Source organism: Saccopteryx bilineata, chromosome 6 (assembly GCF_036850765.1).
Source record: "Saccopteryx bilineata isolate mSacBil1 chromosome 6, mSacBil1_pri_phased_curated, whole genome shotgun sequence".
Classification (NCBI taxonomy): domain Eukaryota; kingdom Metazoa; phylum Chordata; class Mammalia; order Chiroptera; family Emballonuridae; genus Saccopteryx; species Saccopteryx bilineata.
Window position 1 is genome coordinate 762,777 of NC_089495.1, and position 13,433 is coordinate 776,209.

Consider the following 13,433-nt stretch of genomic DNA (forward strand, 5'->3'; position numbering starts at 1 on the left):
GGCGTTGCTCTGTTGCAACCAGTGCCATTCTAGTGCCTGAGGTGGAGTCCATAGAGCCATCCTCAGTGCCCGGGCCAACTTTGCTCCAATGGAGCCTTGACTGCTGGAGGGGAAGAGAGAGAGAGAGAGGAAGGAGAGGGGGAGGGGTGGAGAAGCAGATGGGTGTTTCTCCTGTGTGCCCTGGCCGGGAATCAAACCCGGGACTTCCACACGCCAGGCCGACGCTCTACCATTGAGCCAACCGGCCAGGGCCGCACATGGAGTCGTTTTAAACGAACGCTGCTTAAGGTGAATTAAGTCACTTCAGACTCGGAGTTTATGTTTTGGCGTTAGGAGGGGAGCTGGCTGTTTTACTCAGGGCCAATGGACGGGTCAGACCAATCTTGGTTTCTCTGTCGAAACAGAACCCCCCTGTAGCTAACGGTCCCAGCCTCCAGCAGTCCCCCCCCACTCAGGTCCTTGGGCGAACCGTCCTGGGCACTGCCTGGCCGTGCTTGCCTGCCCCACAGCTTACACTCCCTGATGTCAGCCTCCCCTGCGGGAGCCGAGGCATTGACGGCTGTGGGGGGCTCGGCTGTGGGGGGCTCACGGCTGTGGGGGGCTCAGCTGTGGGGGGCTGACGGCTGTGGGGGGCTGACAGCTGTGGGGGGCTGATGGCTGTGGGGGGCTCAGCTGTGGGGGGCTGACGGCTGTGGGGGGCTCGCAACTGTGGGGGGCTCGCAACTGTGGGGGCTCGCGGCTGTGGGGGGCTGACGGCTGTGGGGGGGCTCGCGGCTGTGGGGGGCTCGCGGCTATGGGGGGCTCACGGCTGTGGGGGCTCACGGCTGTGGGGGGCTCACGGCTGTGGGGGGCTCACGGCTGTGGGGGGCTCACGGCTGTGGGCCGACGGCTGTGTTCTCCTCCAGGGGGGGAAGACGGGACCGGGACAGACGTGGGCGTGCCGGCGGAACTGACGAAACTCGGCGTCCCAGCCAGAGTCAACCCCTACTCCGTCATCGACATCACGCCCTTCCAGGAGGAGCAGACCCCACCCCCGGCCCCTGAGGCCGTGGAGGAGAGCGCCATCCTGCCGGTGCCCAGCGGGTACTCGGTGCCCGTGCCCTGTGGCTACGCGGTGCCCTCCAGCCTGCCCGCGCTCCTGCCCGCCTACTCCAGCCCTGTCATCGTGCGTGCCGGGTCCCCGGACGAGGAAGGTAGGACCCCTTGCCCTACGTGTCCTCCGGGGCTCTGGGTCTGAAGGGGGGAGGTGAGCCCTCAGTTGTCGTCTGGGACGGGCACACGGTCGAGGGTCTCAGACCTCGTTGCTGGGGAAGTTTTGAAGTGCAGTCTGACCTGGGACTCACCCCATCCCCGCCCCCCAGAGGCTCCCGTTTGTCACCTCTCTCTGAACAGTGGTTGTGTGCGAGGCCGGGCCATGCACTGACCCGAGCACAGGCTCTTGGGGTCGGTCTGTCTGCCTGGCGTCTTCGTTCACGGGAGCCATGGGCCCCAACCCCCTCCTCTAAGACCCGACACGGGCGCCCCAGGAAGGGGCCTGCTGTCCAGGGGCCTCGGGAGCTGCTGAGTCAGCGCCTGAAGTTCCCAGGACGCAGGAGGGGTCCTGCTGCTGAGAGCGGCATCGTCTCACTCAGCGGGGTCAGGGGCGTTTCTGTGGGCGAGGCTCCCAGCTCTCCCGGACCTCAGACGCTGCAGCACTCTGAACGGCTCTCTAGGCTGCGGGGCAGCTCTGCCTGTCGAGCCACTGACAGTGTTCTGTGTGCTGCGGCCTCTGTCCTGAGCGCGCACCCTCCCTGCGTGTGTGCACAGGGCATGCATGTGTGGGGATGTGTGTGCATGGGTGTGTGTGCCTGGTGCGTGTGTGTGCACGTGTGAGTGTAGGGATAACTTTGGTTGTCAGACATTATTACACTTAAGTATTTCTCTCTTGAAAATCTTCTGCCCTGGCCGGTTGGCTCAGTGGATAGAGCATCGACTCAGCATGCGGACATCCCAGGTTCAATTCTCGGTCAAGGCACACAAGAGAAGGGACCATCTGCTTCTCTTCCCCTCCTTCTCCTTCTCTCTTTTTTTCTCTCTCTCTCTCCCCCCTCCCCCCCAGCTGTGGCTCAGTTGGTTTGAACATTGCCCCAGGCACTGAGGATAGCTCAGTTCATTCGAGCATCAGCCCCAGATGGGGTTGCCGGGTAGATCCCGGTCAGGGTGCATGTGGGAGTCTGCCTCTCTGTCTCCTCTCCTCTCACTTAAAAAAAAAAAGAAAATCTTCTAAGGTTGCCATGAAGACACACTTTCAAACAAATCACAATTATAATTTCCTGTGAAAACTCAAAAAATGGGGAAGAGTATGCCACACACACACACACACACTCACACATACACACATTTAACTCTGGCTTGATTTAGTTGGGTGTGATTTTATTTCTGGCTGCTTCAGACTGTTGGTCCCACCCTTTCTTGTAATTCCATCTGGAACACTCTTCATCTGAAAGCTAAAAAGCCTTGACTCAATCAGTTAATCGCCTTCCCGCCAGGATAGGCCTGTTGTTGATAAGAAACCAGGTACGAAATTTAGGTTGAAGGTCAGCTTGCTGAACATTTTTGTCGGCCAGGAGTGATGCACAATGTTTCCTTTCTTAGCAGAGATGCCGGAAGTGGCGGAGGAGAGCCAGTTCAATTCCCTGAGTTCCGAGGACCCGGCGAGCAGGTACCGTTGCTCACCTGACAGGGACGGGCCCACGACTGTGTGTCTGAGTGCCGAGTGCCGGCCCCTCCCTGGCTCCTCACCCTCTGTCTTCTCACGCTCTGCCCTGCACCCCGGCCCCCACCTGGGTCCCCCTGAATACCAGGACTCCGCAGGACGCCAGCGTTGCTCTGTGTGGAAAATCAGCCGCGAGCGCAGGGCCGAGTAGAGCCAAAGACGTGGGCCCGCGGCCTCCCCGGTGGCACTTGGCCTCAGAGAGGCTCTCAGAAGTCTTGGATGGAAAAAAAAATTTTTTTAACTTTCCCCAAAGCCAGACTCCACCTAGAATGCTCCAAACGGATGGGCTAATAGGCCTCTCTTCATACCCCTTTCCTTGACAAATGCTCCTTTATCTGCTTGGTGTGCCGAGGAAAACCCTTGCCTAGGCAAACTCCTACTCATCCCTCAAAACCCAGCCAAAGGTGGCACAGGGTTTTCTCTTGTGTGCACAGCTCAGTGCAGCAGATGCTCTGTGCTCCCTGGTGTCCTGTGTCCCTCTCTGCTGCTAGATGGACTTTTTTATTATTTATTTACTTATTCATTAAATGAGAGGAGGGGAGGCAGTCAGACAGACTCCCGCATGCGCCCCAACCACGATCCACCCGGCACGCCCACCAGGGGGCGATGCTCTGCCCATCTGGGGCCTTGCTCTGTTGCTCAGCAACCGAACTCTTCTTTGGGCCTGAGGCAGAGGCCATGGAGCCATTCTCAGCACCCGGGGCCAAATTGCTCGAACCACTGGAGCCAAACTGCTCGAACCTCCTGGCTGTGGGAAGGGAGGAGAGGGGGAGAGAGATAAAGGGGGAGGGGTGGAGAAGCAGGTGGGCGCTTTTCCTGTGTACCCTGGCCGGGAATTGAACCCTGGACTTACACACGCCAGGCCAACGCTCTACCTCTGAGCCACCCGGCCAGGGCCTGGACTTCTTCAGAGACGGAGAGCAGGCTCTCCTGGGCCTCTGAACCTGACCCCCCGGCCCGGCCGGGGGCTGCCCTCTGTTTCTGAGCAGCTCTGTGTGACGTCATCACACACCACACACCCAGCCATTAGACTGTCTTCTACTCTAGTTGTTCAGAAATTAATTTTTTTACAAGTGCTTGTTTTTTAATTTTTCCACTGATTTGTTTGGGGGGGAGGGGGACAGAGAGAGAGAGAGAGAGAGCGAGAAGCATCAGCTTGCCGTTCCGCTTAGCTGTGGACTCGTGGCTGCCTCTCGTGTGTGCCTGGACTGGGGGTCGCACCCACAACCTTGGCATTTCCGGAGGACACTCCAGTTGACTGAGCCAACTAGCCAGGAATGCTCTTCTCTAATTTTTGATAGGTTGCATTATTCATTTTAAAATTGTAAAATGTCTCTACATAAAAGTTGTCAGTTTAGCCATTTTTAAGAGTAAAATGCTGTGGCATCAGATACGTACAGAGCAGGAGTTGTCAACCAATGTGCTGCAAGAATGTGCACACCCTGTTTACTCCGAGGAACCGACCTCTTGTCCTGAGACTGTCAAATAAAACACGACAGTGGGGCCCTGGCCGGTTGGCTCAGTGGCAGAGCATTGGCCCAGCGTGCGGAAGTCCCGGGTTCGATTCCCAGACAGGGCACACAGGAGAAGCACCCATCTTCTCCACCCCTCCCCCTGCCCCAGCTCCCCTTTCTCTCTCTCTTCCCCGCTCACAGCCGGGGGCTCCGTTGGGTTGAGCGCTGTCCCCAGACTGGGTTGCCAGGTGGATCCCGGCTGGGGCGCATGCAGGAGTCTGTCTCACTATTTCCCCCCCTCTCACTTAAAAAAGAGATGACAACAGCCACCACAACAATAGCTCCCAGTTTGAATCCGTCAAAATTATACGACTATTTTTTTTTTGTCAGATCGGCAGATGATACAGCAGTTTTCAGTGTGTCACAGAATTTTAGTCAATAGTTTGTATGCTGTTAGATGAGAAAGGTTGAAACTCGCTGGTTTAGAGTTCTCTTCAACCATCACAACTTCCTACTTTAAACCGCCTCCTCTTCCTCCACCCAGTCAGGAACTGGCCGGACTGGTGTGATGGGAACCACACGGCGTGTGTCCTCCTGTGGCTGCTCAGTTCACGTGGTCATGGTCCCCCCACGTGGTGGCGGGCGGCAGGGGTTCCCTGTTTATGATGAAACACGCTCCCACATCTTGTGCCACATGTTGTTTGTGGGATCAATCCCCTGTTGGGAACGGGGTGCGTGCCCACTGCTTGCTGCAGTGAACACCAGGGTCCGTGTGGGTGGGGTGTGCACTCCTGTGCCCAGCGTGGCCCTCAGTGAAGCAGCTGGCTGACGGGCATGGTCACCCTGGGCGCCAGCACCGGCTCGCACACCAGCAGAGCCTCCGTGTCCCCAGCACGGTGGTGACACGTCCCTTCACGCACGGCCTCGCGGAGGCCGAGTGGGGGCTGGGAGCGGGGCAGGCGGGTCAGCACACGTGGGCCGAGTCCTGGGCGCGGTGGGCCTCATGCCGCCTCTGTGTTTCCTTCCCGTCTGGCTTGTAGGAGAGTGAGCGCTCGCTCCCTGGGGCGCTGTGGACACGGGGCAGGTCTCCGGGGAACAGCGCTCACTGTGTACTTTCAGAGTGTGTCACGGGGACCCAGCGGCCCCTTCTCAGACGCGGAATTGTGTGTAAAGATGGGGGGTCGTCTCCTTGGTCACTCAGGACTCGTGAGGAGGGTGGATGTATCCACAGAGGGCGGCTTTTTCTTGTTTTCCTATTTTTTTTTTTTTTTTAGAAGAAATGACTACAAAATGAAGTGAATGGAACCTGAAATGATTTTCAAAGGCGACATTTTGTAGACAGATTGAATATTCGGGAGTAATTTGAAATACCCTGCATATTTGATTCATATTTTCTCTTCATTTTTTGAGGAGTGTTTTATTTTGGTATAACCTCAGACTTGAATAGTGCCAGAAACAGGCAGTGGCTCGTGAGGTGGCGTCTGTGTTCTTTGGGGACATCCAGCCGCCTCGTGGCCGGAGGACTCAGTGTGGTGACTCTCGGTTTGCTCTCCTGCAGCGAGGACCGCGTCCATGCTGAAGACAGCGCCCTGGCCCGCTGGGCGGCGGATCCGGCCAACACCGCCTGGATGGAGAGTAAGCACCCTGTGTCCTCGCCACGCCCGGCACCGGTGCCCGCTCTGCCCGGAGCCTCCTGCCCCAGCAGATTGGGACTTAAAGTTGTAACACGGTTCCCTCGCCTGGCGTGTAGCCTGCGCTCTGCAGCCCACCCTCCCGTCCCGTCCGTGTCCCTGGCTCTCCGCCCCAATGCGTGCCCCCCCCCCCCCCCCCAGCAGAGCGGCTTCCAGCACACGTTTTGGGTTTGGGTGACCACGGCACCGACGCTGTGTCCCCAGCCCGCAGCCGGCAGTCACCCCCGGACACAGCCTCTCCCCTGTGACTGGACCGCTGCCTCACTGGCCGGGGGCACGCCAGACCTGTCCCACATGTGGTGTGGAAAGCTCAGTGATTTTTAGCTAGATTTACTTGTTCAGTAACTTTTAAAGGAAAAATGAAGCTTACTTTTCTAATGACCTCTTTTCTTATCTGCTGGCTCCCTAATTTCTGTGTAATTGTTTTATGTGCTTGACTTCCAACCACCTTAGCTGTCTCCTGAATCTGAAGTCATCCCTGGACCGTTTCACCCTGGTTTTCCCTCTGACACTGTCAGACGCGAGCATGTGTGACGAGCTGCTCCTGTATGTGTGTGTGTGTGGGGGGGGGGGCGGGGCGTGTTGGGTCAGGACCGTCACAGGAGTTGGTCACGGTCAGAGCATGTGTGACGAGCTGCTCCTGTATGTGTGTGTGTGGGGGGGGGGGGCGGGGCGTGTTGGGTCAGGACCGTCACAGGAGTTGGTCACAGTTGGAGCATGTGTGACGAGCTGCTCCTGTATGTGTGTGTGTGGGGGGGGGGGGGGGCGGGGCGTGTTGGGTCAGGACGTCACAGGAGTTGGTCACAGTTGGAGCATGTGTGACGAGCTGCTCTTGTATGTGTGTGTGTGTGTGGGTGGGGCGTGTTGGGTCAGGACGTCACAGGAGTCGGTCACGGTCACAGTTGGAGCATGTGTGACGAGCTGCTCCTGTATGTGTGTGTGTGTGTGTGCGGGTGTGTTGGGTCAGGACGTCACAGGAGTTGGTCACGGTCACGGTTGGAGCATGTGTGACGAGCTGCTCCTGTATGTGTGTGTGTGTGTGTGTGGGGCGTGTTGGGTCAGGACGTCACAGGAGTTGGTCACAGTTGGAGCATGTGTAACCAGCTGCTCCTGTATGTGTGTGTGTGTGTGCGGGCGTGTTGGGTCAGGACGTCACAGGAGTTGGTCACGGTCACAGTTGGAGCATGTGTAACCAGCTGCTCCTGTATGTGTGTGTGTGTGTGTGCGGGTGTGTTGGGTCAGGACGTCACAGGAGTTGGTCACGGTCACAGTTGGAGCATGTGTGACGAGCTGCTCCTGTATGTGTGTGTGTGTGTGTGTGGGCGGGCGTGTTGGGTCAGGACGTCACAGGAGTTGGTCACGGTCACAGTTGGAGCATGTGTAACCAGCTGCTCCTGTATGTGTGTGTGTGTGTGTGCGGGTGTGTTGGGTCAGGACGTCACAGGAGTTGGTCACGGTCACAGTTGGAGCATGTGTGACGAGCTGCTCCTGTATGTGTGTGTGTGTGTGTGCGGGTGTGTTGGGTCAGGACGTCACAGGAGTTGGTCACGGTCACAGTTGGAGCATGTGTGACGAGCTGCTCCTGTATGTGTGTGTGTGTGTGGGTGGGGCGTGTTGGGTCAGGACGTCACAGGAGTTGGTCACAGTTGGAGCATGTGTGACCAGCTGCTCCTGTATGTGTGTGTGTGTGTGTGTGCGGGCGTGTTGGGTCAGGACGTCACAGGAGTCGGTCACGGTCACAGTTGGAGCATGTGTGACCAGCTGCTCCTGTATGTGTGTGTGTGTGTGGGTGGGGCGTGTTGGGTCAGGACCGTCACAGGAGTCGGTCACGGTTGGAGCATGTGTGACCAGCTGCTCCTGTATGTGTGTGTGTGTGTGTGGGTGGGGCGTGTTGGGTCAGGACGTCACAGGAGTTGGTCACGGTCACGGTTGGAGCATGTGTAACCAGCTGCTCCTGTATGTGTGTGTGTGTGTGCGGGCGTGTTGGGTCAGGACCGTCACAGGAGTCGGTCACGGTTGGAGCATGTGTAACCAGCTGCTCCTGTATGTATGTGTGTGTGTGCGGGCGTGTTGGGTCAGGACGTCACAGGAGTTGGTCACGGTCACGGTTGGAGCATGTGTGACGAGCTGCTCCTGTATGTGTGTGTGTGTGTGTGTGGGGCGTGTTGGGTCAGGACGTCACAGGAGTTGGTCACAGTTGGAGCATGTGTAACCAGCTGCTCCTGTATGTGTGTGTGTGTGTGTGCGGGCGTGTTGGGTCAGGACGTCACAGGAGTCGGTCACGGTCACAGTTGGAGCATGTGTGACGAGCTGCTCCTGTATGTGTGTGTGTGTGTGTGTGGGGCGTGTTGGGTCAGGACGTCACAGGAGTTGGTCACGGTTGGAGCATGTGTAACCAGCTGCTCCTGTATGTGTGTGTGTGTGTGTGTGTGCGGGCGTGTTGGGTCAGGACGTCACAGGAGTCGGTCACGGTCACAGTTGGAGCATGTGTGACGAGCTGCTCCTGTATGTGTGTGTGTGTGTGTGTGGGGCGTGTTGGGTCAGGACGTCACAGGAGTTGGTCACGGTTGGAGCATGTGTAACCAGCTGCTCCTGTATGTGTGTGTGTGTGTGTGCGGGTGTGTTGGGTCAGGACGTCACAGGAGTTGGTCACGGTCACAGTTGGAGCATGTGTGACGAGCTGCTCCTGTATGTGTGTGTGTGTGTGCGGGTGTGTTGGGTCAGGACGTCACAGGAGTTGGTCACAGTTGGAGCATGTGTGACGAGCTGCTCCTGTATGTGTGTGTGTGTGTGTGTGGGGCGTGTTGGGTCAGGACGTCACAGGAGTTGGTCACGGTTGGAGCATGTGTAACCAGCTGCTCCTGTATGTGTGTGTGTGTGTGTGCGGGTGTGTTGGGTCAGGACGTCACAGGAGTTGGTCATGGTCACGGTTGGAGCATGTGTGACGAGCTGCTCCTGTATGTGTGTGTGTGTGTGGGTGGGGCGTGTTGGGTCAGGACGTCACAGGAGTTGGTCACGGTCACAGTTGGAGCATGTGTGACCAGCTGCTCCTGTATGTGTGTGTGTGTGTGTGGGTGGGGCGTGTTGGGTCAGGACGTCACAGGAGTTGGTCACGGTCACGGTTGGAGCATGTGTAACCAGCTGCTCCTGTATGTGTGTGTGTGTGTGGGCGGGCGTGTTGGGTCAGGACCGTCACAGGAGTTGGTCACGGTTGGAGCATGTGTGACCAGCTGCTCCTGTATGTGTGTGTGTGTGTGTGTGGGTGGGGCGTGTTGGGTCAGGACGTCACAGGAGTTGGTCACAGTTGGAGCATGTGTGACCAGCTGCTCCTGTATGTGTGTGTGTGTGTGTGTGGGTGGGGCGTGTTGGGTCAGGACCGTCACAGGAGTCGGTCACGGTTGGAGCATGTGTGACCAGCTGCTCCTGTATGTGTGTGTGTGTGTGTGTGGGTGGGGCGTGTTGGGTCAGGACGTCACAGGAGTTGGTCACAGTTGGAGCATGTGTGACGAGCTGCTCCTGTATGTGTGTGTGTGGGTGGGTGGGGCGTGTTGGGTCAGGACGTCACAGGAGTTGGTCACAGTTGGAGCATGTGTGACCAGCTGCTCCTGTATGTGTGTGTGTGTGTGCGGGCGTGTTGGGTCAGGACCGTCACAGGAGTTGGTCACAGTTGGAGCATGTGTAACCAGCTGCTCCTGTATGTATGTGTGTGTGTGCGGGCGTGTTGGGTCAGGACGTCACAGGAGTTGGTCACGGTCACGGTTGGAGCATGTGTGACGAGCTGCTCCTGTATGTATGTGTGTGTGTGCGGGCGTGTTGGGTCAGGACGTCACAGGAGTTGGTCATGGTCACGGTTGGAGCATGTGTGACCAGCTGCTCCTGTATGTGTGTGTGTGTGTGTGCGGGCGGGGCATGTTGGGTCAGGACGTCACAGGAGTTGGTCATGGTCACGGTTGGAGCATGTGTGACCAGCTGCTCCTGTATGTATGTGTGTGTGTGTGGGCGTGTTGGGTCAGGACGTCACAGGAGTTGGTCACGGTCACGGTTGGAGCATGTGTGACGAGCTGCTCCTGTATGTGTGTGTGTGGGTGGGCGGGGCGTGTTGGGTCAGGACCGTCACAGGAGTCGGTCACGGTCTCCAGGCCCAGCAGTTTTGTTTCCGAAGGAAACTTGTCTGCCTTTCTCATCCCCGTTCATGTTACCCATGTGGCTGTCACCTGGGATGGTCGCATCTGCAGACCCCGTCCTTGTCGGACGGGAGTAGGGGCTCATTGCCATTCACAGAGAGGAAGGCGCCCCCCTGATGGGCTGCAGCAGTGGCTGAGGCCACAGAGACCCCCCTGGGCTCCCTTTGTGCTCCTGGTTTCCGGGTCGGAGGGTCGGAGTTGGGCTGATGTCCACGTTGGCCCAGAACGCTCACAGACACTCAGAGGAGTGTCAGATGTTGCCGCCACCCTCCTCCATGACTTTCTAGTGCAGTGGACACTAAGAATTTCGCCTGTGGAGGACCCTCCCACTGGTATTTAAGAAAAACACACATGTTCCACATAACACTGTTTGAGGAACTTTGTCCAGGAAGCTCAGCATCTGTGTGCTCACCTGAGTCTGCCCCTTGTCTTGGGGGTGCAGACGTCTCAGGTGTCAGGTTACCTGTGGCCCCCACTTCACAGGGCAGGCTCTGAGCTGCCCCTGGGGTTCTGAAAGCCTGCCTGTCGCCTTCGCACGTTGCCCGTAGGCACGTTAACTTCACAGCCTGTATAACAGCCACACTGAGGGGGGCAGCGGGGCGTAAGATAACTGGAAACCGTGGAGCTCCCTGTGGGGGATGTTTCACAGAGGGGCCATTGGGGGTGATTTCCTTCAATCCTGAGAAAATGCCCCGCCCAAAAAATAATGCTCGTGGTTGGTAAGGCTCCATCTGTGACGTCTGGCTAGCTGCTGGTTGTGACATCGCAGAAGACGGCCCCATCACGGGTAATGTGCACTCGGCTGGTCTTGGTCCGTTTTTAAAGTTCTCTTTCATTCCAGATCCGGAAGAAGAAGCCGTTTACGACGATGTGCCGCGCGAGAACTCGGACTCGGACCCAGGTCTGGCTTCCTCTGTGTGTGGGCGGGCCTCTGCCGGGCGCCGTGTGTCACCCGTGTTCCAGCGTGGCAGTCTCGCTGGTGGCGTGGGGTGTGTGTGTGTGTGTGTGTGTGACCACACGTGATGGAGGGTCAGGGCCGGAGTCTCCCTAAGAAGTGGGAGGCATGGATACGAGAAGTGCTCACAACGAGGACAGAAGCGCGGAGGCTGAGAAGTTCTGTGAGCGTCTGGTAAGTGAGAACGTGGACGGAAGGATGACGAAGAATTTCTGGAACTAAAGACGGACAGAAATTCCCAGATCATAGAATTCAGATTCGAAGCAGGACAAGCATTGGTCAGCTGGCCCCAACCCCATGGTGGACACTGAGCTGCGGGGCCGCAGGCAAGGGGGCCGCAGGGGAACCGCCTTTTGTCCAGCAGAGCCGACGTCTCGCTGCACAAGGAGACACGGGACAGTAGTCTCAGCGCTGACGGAAACTGGGTATTTTAGCCCAGAACTCCACACACAGCCAACGTGTCATTCTCTAAAAAGAGGTGAAGATTGGGGAGGTTTTCCAGTCATTGGCTGTAAAGAAATACTTGTTGTATTTCGAGGATGGGTGCTGAGCACGAGGAAGCCAAGCAGGGTGGGGGCGAATAAACCCATCGGTTCGTGAGTAAAGGGACACAGCGTGAGCCAGCACGGGGGGGGGGGGGGCGGTGCACGGCGGGCGGCTGGCGCGGGCGCTGACCCCCAGACCCCCGTGTCTGCACACACCTCGGGGGAGGGACGCAGACCCGGGTTTTTTACATCATCAGTCAGGTCTGCATTTCATGGGTGACACTAGAAGAACAGAAACAGATTGAAGTTCCAAGTGAGTAGAGCAAAACCAGGCCAGTATACTGCGAGAAAATACAAGAACAGAGCAAATTGTATGAAAAACAGGTGGCAAAGTCCATCCAAATGTGCTGGTGTTTATCGTCAATACGAAGTGGCCCCAGCCGCCGGTGGAAGGTCGTTCTTGGAGAACAGCGCACTCGGCACACGCACGGCAGACGTAGGTGTGCGGTCGTTTGTATGGAAAGTGATACAGTAATTAGTAAACAACACAGGACAGGCTCTGTGTTTCCCATCCTCACAGCTGGGGACCTGCGTCTGCCCTGCCCTGTGGCTGACGAGAGCCACACGTGAAGGACACGCAGCATTTGCATGGCGAGCAGATGGAAAATGGGACGTAAGACAAGTCTGACCAGCATGCAGCCACGTGGCTACAACAATACGTGTCGGGCTGTAAAACCTGATTCGATACGGTTCTTCACCGGGGAAAGGTGTCATAGCTCTGATCTTCTGTGCCCCTGACACCACAGCCTACAGCACGTAGAGCAGAATGAGTGGCAGGCAGAGCCAGGCCTGGACAGGGCGTAGCCGCTGTGGGCGGCTTTGGGACAGCCGTCCCCACTGTCCGGGACCCACCTCCCCTGCAGAAGGACAGAACGTAGGATCGACTTAGAGGACAGAGAGAATCCTGAAGCTAACGGTTCCTGAATGGCTCTAGAACGCACGTCTGTTCCCCCAGATGCACGGACACTTCTAAAAATGTGCCGCGTGCCCCGAAGCAGATAGGAGCAGATGCCGGGGACGAGGGCTTCAGACCTCATTCCGGGACGAACGCCCGACCCAGCCAGTGGAGAAGAGGCAGCGGTGTTGGAGGATCGAGCATCACACCACCGCACAACTCAGGCCAAGGGCGAAATCAGCGTGGACGTGGAGAATGCCGCGAGGCGTGATGAAATGACCACGGAGACTCCTGGGAGATACGGGAACAGGGGCTGTGGGACTCAGCGTCCACTGAACCGGGAGAGGGAAGCAGACGAGCCGAGCATCCGACCCCACGTGTCAGGGAGGGGACCAGAGATGACGCCCTCCAGGTCCCGGAGACACGGGAACAGGGGCAGTGGGGACTCGGCGTCCACTGAACCGGGAGATGGAAGCAGACGAGCCGAGCATCTGACCCCCCACATCAGGGAGGGGACCAGAGGTGATGCCCTCCGGGTCCCAGAGATGGGGGAACAGGCTGTGGGGACTCGGCGTCCACTGAACCGGGAGATGGAAGCAGACGAGCCGAGCATCTGACCCCGCGTGTCAGGGAGGGGACCAGAGATGATGCCCTCCAGGTCCCGGAGACACGGGAACAGGGGCAGTGGGGACTCGGCGTCCACTGAACCGGGAGATGGAAGCAGACGAGCCGAGCATCTGACCCCCCACATCAGGGAGGGGACCAGAGGTGATGCCCTCCGGGTCCCAGAGATGGGGGAACAGGCTGTGGGGACTCGGCATCCACTGAACCGGGAGATGGAAGCGGACAAGCCAAGCATCTGACCCCGCGTGTCAGGGAGGGGACCAGAGATGACGCCCTCCGGGTCCCGGAGACGGGGGCACGGAGAAGCGACCAGCAGGACAGGACGGGGTG

At 58.0% G+C, this 13,433-nt stretch overlaps 1 protein-coding gene across 9 annotated transcripts in view; it reads left to right on the forward strand.

The window, feature by feature from the left end:
- Nucleotides 1–13,433, forward strand: part of ARHGEF10 (Rho guanine nucleotide exchange factor 10) — an 81,396-nt gene that overhangs the window by 14,593 nt on the left and 53,370 nt on the right. For 7 of the 9 annotated variants that reach the window (XM_066235251.1, XM_066235257.1, XM_066235255.1 and 4 more), the window contains exons 4-7: nt 906–1,193; nt 2,635–2,701; nt 5,768–5,844; nt 10,926–10,985. In XM_066235251.1, the coding sequence (XP_066091348.1) occupies nt 906–1,193; nt 2,635–2,701; nt 5,768–5,844; nt 10,926–10,985 (492 nt within the window). The remainder of the gene's footprint in view (nt 1–905; nt 1,194–2,634; nt 2,702–5,767; nt 5,845–10,925; nt 10,986–13,433) is intronic. The other 2 variants (XM_066235254.1, XM_066235259.1) reach the window with 1 other exon arrangement.